General features: G+C 50.8%; 1 protein-coding gene across 2 annotated transcripts in view; it reads right to left on the reverse strand.

Moving 5' to 3' along the window:
* Positions 1-4,288, reverse strand: part of LOC148053481 (uncharacterized) — a 30,078-nt gene extending 25,790 nt beyond the window's left edge. For both annotated transcript variants that reach the window (XM_087775615.1, XM_087775616.1), the window contains exon 1: positions 3,947-4,288. In XM_087775615.1, the coding sequence (XP_087631741.1) occupies positions 3,947-4,273 (327 nt within the window). In that variant the 5' untranslated portion in view covers positions 4,274-4,288. The remainder of the gene's footprint in view (positions 1-3,946) is intronic.
* Between the last annotated feature and the right edge of the window lie 1,712 nt (positions 4,289-6,000).

Consider the following 6,000-nt stretch of genomic DNA (forward strand, 5'->3'; position numbering starts at 1 on the left):
CAGTTTCCGCTAAAGTGACAATGGGAAGCCAAAAAAACATATTGTGTTCCTTAGCAAAGGAAACTGAGAGGTTCTTCATGCATGGCAGAAGAACGTAAAGGAACTTCTTTGGACCATGCCTGCTCACAACACGACACACACGTACCTGCAAAGGAGAGGGAAAAAAAAGCAGGATCTTGGTTTGTGATCAATATTGGAAATATTAATCACCTTATTATTAATAGCTATTATTGATATGCATTAATACAAAGTTTTCCCTGACAAAATCACTACAGACAAATGTTGTTCCCAGTAGCAAAGAAGAGTCTGTTGGAAGGGAAAATTACATGGGAAACACACACAATGATTAGACAGAATTATATGTAAAATACACGCTGGGAATACGTTAAATTTTTCCTTTCGTTTAAGGCACCTGGCAGAGGAAAGAGGTGGTGCTCCCATCAAGGGAGGGACCTGGACAGGCTGGATCGATGGGCCGAGGCCAACTGTATGAGGTTCAACAAGGCTCAGTGCCGGGTCCTGCACTTGGGTCACAACAACCCCATGCAACACTACAGGCTTGGGGAGGAGTGGTTGGAGAGCTGCCTGGCGGAAAAGGACCTGGGGCTGTTGGTTGACAGCCACCTGAACATGAGCCAGCAGTGTGCTCAGGTGGCCAAGAGGGCCAATGGCATCCTGGCTTGTCTCAGGAACAGTGTGGCCAGCAAGACTAGGGAAGTGATCGTCCCCCTGTACTCAGCACTGGTGAGGCCACACCTCGAGTACTGTGTTCAGTTTTGGGCCCCTCACTACAAGAAGGGCATCGAGGTGCTGGAGCGTGTCCAGAGAAGGGCAAAGAAGCTGGTGAAGGGTCTGGAGCACAAGTCTTACAAGGAGTGGCTGAGGGAGCTGAGGTTGTTTAGTTTGGAGAAGAGGAGGCTGAGGGGAGACCTTCTCGCTCTCTACAACTGCCTGAAAGGAGGCTGTAGCGAGGTGGGGGTTGGTCTCTTCTCCCTAATAACAAGGGATAAGACGAGAGGAAACGGCCTCAAGCTGTGCCAGGGGAAGTTTAGGTTGGATATTAGGAAAAACTTCTTCACCGAAAGGGTAGTCAGGCACTGGCACAGGCTGCCCAGGGAAGTGGTTGAGTCTCCATCCCTGGAGGTACTTAAAAGACGGGTAGATGTGGTTCTTAGGGACATGGTTTAGTGGTGGACTTGGCAGTGTTAGGTTAACAGTTGGACTTGATGATCTTATGGTCTTTTCCAACCTAAACGATTCTATGATTCTATATGCAAAGTTAACAAGTAGTGGGATTAAAGGCTTGAAAGTTGCCTATCAGCAGCACTGGCATTGGGAGACTAACATAGCCATGCCCCGTTGCATTTTAGTGACTTGGACCTGGAAAGGATTTGGATGGAGGTGGCTGGGAGGACCAGGCTGTGGCTGGGAGCTGCAGGCTGGGAAGGAGCCCCACAGAGAGCTGAGGGTACACCGCACCCTCCAGCAAAGGCACCCTGGGCAGGCGGTGGCTGCCTATTGCTATAGGGGATAGGGGCATGCAGAGGAAAGCAGATCAGTCCTATATCAGAGGAACTGCAGCCCTGTAAGAGCAGATTCCCTGGGAAGGCAGTCTCACAGCCCACCCATGGGGCAGCAGCTGGGAATCACTGGCAAACAAGCATTCCCAAACAGAAAAAATAATTAACCACCAGTTTCTTTTAATTAAGATCTTGACTTATCCACCACTTCAGGATATGCAGATGTTTCGCTGCTGAGATGTATCAACACACCTGAGCACCGGAGGCGATTCGTCTCTTGGCTTCAGACCTCAGCAGGCAGCAGAGAGGGGCTCCCGTCCTGTAATACCTGCGCGCCCCAGCTCATGGTATTGACCATGTCTATGGGTGGAAGACTTTCTTATTAATAATATCTCTGATGCTGCTTTGGTAGAGATTTTCATATGCAAATTTTGGGATATTAAAGGTGTTCCGCTGTTCTGGCATCCTTGCATCAGCTAAGTGCCAAAGCAGCATGCAGCGTTTTACACTTATGTAAGGAGATAAAGTTTTTGCCTCAAGGATATGATGTTCCAAAGACGGAGATAACATGATGGGAAATGACAAGGAGCAGTGGAGAAAGCGGGTAGGGAAAAGAAAACAAAAGAGACAAATAGAGAAGAGAAAGGGCAGAGTACTGTCATGGGAGGACAAGCCTGACTTTTTCATTTCAGCATGTAAGATGTTTTCCCCAGGTTATCTTCCCTTAGGATCTTTTAAGTTATTTTTCTTGATCATCCTCTTCTCATCCTCCACCTCCTTAGGACCATATTTTGCCTCCTCTGCACTTACAGAATAATCAGTGTAGAGCATGATGCTACTCTCTGTAAATGCAATCGCTTAAGTCCAGCCGCTAAAGAGTAGGAATCAGTCCAGTGCAGCAAAAGATGAGGTTAATGACAGAAACTGCAGATGACTGTAAACAAATTTATCCCTTCAATTTATCTCTTCCTCCTCTTCTTTGGTTTCTGTTATTGAGGCCTATGAGGTACAGCATCTCTGACTCGAAAATATCTATTTGAATCAATGTGTTCAGCTTGAACTAATAACCCCCCACCGTTACAGCACCAGGCCTGTCTCTGACAACAAGGTGGACGTCCACCCCTTTCTGTCCCAGACTGCCTCCAATAATTGGTGGCTCTGCAAATTTTTAATTCGTTCCGCAGCCAAGTCAAGTATCGATGATTATAAAGCCATAATAAAATTGCTACTGAAATCCCTCTTCATCCCTTGACACAAGCAGTTCTGTTAGGATTGCGTTTTGATTTAGTTGTTCTTTACTAATTCAGGGATACTTACGCTGTCGGGCCAAGATTCTGTTCTCACTAATGGAAGACAAAATACCCTAAAATGGAACAGCCTATTAAAATATAACTATAATACAACTGAAAGTTAAAACTTCCACAACAAAGTAATAAACCCCTGAAAACTAGTGTTATGATGGAAAGCCTGACACATTTGTACTCATGAAGAAAAAAACCCACTTATTTCACAGCCCACCTAAAAAAACCTCTGCAAATTCATTTTGGTTTTGTCTTTCTCAGAATTAAGACCTAGGAGATACCAGTAACAGATAAAAATGTTCAGAAATGCTCGATGTATTGATTTTAAATATATACTTACTTATGTTCAGTATGTTCTCTTGAGAGCTTTACTTCCCATACTGCAATACCTTGGTGAAATTGTTTTCTGTAATTTATACTGGGATTTTCTGCTACAGACCGCTTACAGCAAGTCGAAGCGACACAACCATGACAATGTCATACGGAAACTTCATCGCAGTGCATCATATCGAACTCACAACGTATATTCAACAAGGTGGACATGGTCATCATCTCACAGCTACTATCACATATTAATGCAATAATAAAAAAGATTTGATTCAGAGAAAATATACATTATTAGCACATTGTATTAGCACCGTAGCAGAGGTACTATACTTGGGTCCTCCTTCTTAGCATGATGGACATTAACTGGAGTTTTCATAATTCGCTGCAAACAGGATCAAGCCCATCTGGAGTTATGGTGTTAGACAAAGTGGCGAAAGAAAGCCCAATACCAGCAATCCCAGGCCGGGAGCTCTAGCAACCTGCTGCCACGCACTGTAAGCTCAGAGAGGGGCCTGATGCCACCACAGGGCTCACAGAGGAACGCTGAGCCCCCCGAACCACCCAAAGAGAGGTTTGGGACGCAGCACCCCTAGGCGGGCCGGGCCGGGCGCGCTGCCCGGGCGTGCGGGGCGGGATGGGTGTCTGCAGCCGCTGGGCTGGGAGCCGGGGGTGCACCCCGGGCTGCCCGGCGGGGCTGCGCAGCGCAAGGCGGGCGGGAGGAAAAGATGCTGGGGAGGAGAAGGGAAAGATGCTCGTCCCGGGGAGGCGGGCAGGGAGCCAGCCCCCCGCCGCCCTTACCTGCGCCGTGCGCCTTTGTTCCTCCGGCTGCCGCGCCGGCAGCGCCCGGGCCGCCCGGCCGCCGGCTCCCGCGGGGCCATCCTCCTCCTCCTCCTCCTCCTCCTCCTCTCCCTCCTCCTCCTCCTCCTGCGCCTCCCCGGCGGCGCGGCGGCGGTGGCGGGTCCCCGGCGCGGCCCAGCCTCGTCGCAGCCCCCGCAGCACCAGCAGCGCCGCCGCCCCCAGCAGCAGCGCCGGCCAGAGAAGGGCCAGCAGCCGCCCCGGTAGCCCCGGGGCCACCGGCACCGGCTCCCCCGCGCCCAGCGCCAGCCGCAGCGCCGGCCCCAGCATGGCCGCCCCCGGGGGCCGCCGCCGCTCCCCCTCCCCGGGAAAGTTGGTGCCGGAGCCGCGCTCGCTGCCGCCGCCGGGAGCGGGCACCAGCGCGGCTGCGGAGCCGGGCCGGGCGGGGGGACCGGCTGGCGGCGGCGGAGGATGGGGAGGGGGCACGGCGGGGCGCGGGCACGCCGGCGCTCACGGCAGCCTCCTGGCAAAGGGCTTGGCCGTGAGGTTGCGCGGTGCGGGGCGGGGGGGGGGGAGGGGGGCGTGGGACCCCGGGCGCTGCCCCCCTGGTGGGGGGGCTATGCCGTGGGTGGAGGAAGGGGTGAATGCACCGAATGAGCCTTTTCTGTGGAAGAATGGAAGCGGGGAATTAAACGCGGATGCGATGCGGGGCTGCGGGCATCGGCGTTAATTTGAGAGCAGATGTTTGGGCGAGGGTCGGGATGCACAGGGGTGTTCTCAAGTGATGCATGTTTGCAAAATTCTCCAGTCTAGACAGAAGACTTTTTAGGAATGCACGCCCGCTCTCAGGCGCTGTTACAAATATGTCATTGTCGAGCAACATCCCTGTGGTGATTACAAGAATGGCCTGTGTAATGCAGCGCGTGATGCGTTCTCATCTAGTGCTGGTCCTCAGAGAAATAACAGTTTATTACAGCTAGCAGAAAGCTAAGCAGAGTGCCTCAAACCACAAACCTCTTTGCTTTGCCGGCTGGAAAATTTCTCCACCCACCTGATGCATAATTGCAGGTGATGCTCTTGGAAAGTCTTTTTTCAAAGTGTTAGAGCATCTTTTAAAGTGACAAGTTGTATTTTATCTTGGCCAGTCTAGCGGGACAACCTCTGAGAAATAAGCAGTGAAGAGCAATGAAGGGAAGGAGCGAGTCCCTAACTCGTGTCTCTCAGCATGGCCATGTCTCGCACCGGGCACAAACTCTGTGGGACTCACCAGGGCTAGGGAGCATTACTACAGAGAAGATAGTAAGTAGAGCTTATTTAAGTAGGACAGCATAAAAAGTCATGTTTCTAGTAAACCCAGTGCAGAGAAGGGGTTGGTGAGGGAATGGGTTTGTCTGTCTTGGCTTTATTTCACACCCAGTGGGGGCTGCTCTCTCTGGAATGTGGATCCAGGCACTGAAGCTCAAACCCAAACACATACCCATGCAAGAGACAGCGTTGGGGAAGGCTCATTATCCGTCCTTCTGCTGGATTATTAACTCTTCAGGGACAAAAGATTTATGATTCCCATGTCCTGGACCTAATTCCAATTCATCCTGAACAGGTCTAGGTTTTGAAAGCACAATAAAGATGTTGTAGCACTCTGGAAATTTCCAGACAAAATACAGAAAGATTGTTCGTAAAATGATGTGCTGAATAGCTTTATGGGGAGAAGAAGGTTTTGGGAGGGAGGGAGAAATGCTTAGCACGCAGGAGAGGGCCGCGGGGGTACGGTGGTACTTCGAATGCTGTTGTTGGGATGGGAAGTTTCCGTTTAAACATGGATCCCACAAATTATCTGTCTTCTGTCTGCCTGTCTCGTCCTGCTTATCTTCTGAAGTCTGTTGTGCGGCAATGACTAATCTTGTGGTCGGAAACCGCAGACACTTCAGTGTCTCTGTGCCTAGCCCTGATACTGATTTCTTATGAGAATATGCCTATCTTGTACCTATCTGGAGCCCTAAGCTGGTGACTGAGTAGTCATGTGCAAATGTCAGAGACAGGGGGACTTTCCTTGAAGT

The sequence above is a fragment of the Nipponia nippon genome, unplaced genomic scaffold (genome assembly GCF_047370975.1).
Source record: "Nipponia nippon isolate SJK-2023a ecotype South Korea unplaced genomic scaffold, ASM4737097v1 scaffold_4, whole genome shotgun sequence".
Taxonomy (NCBI): Eukaryota; Metazoa; Chordata; class Aves; order Pelecaniformes; family Threskiornithidae; genus Nipponia; species Nipponia nippon.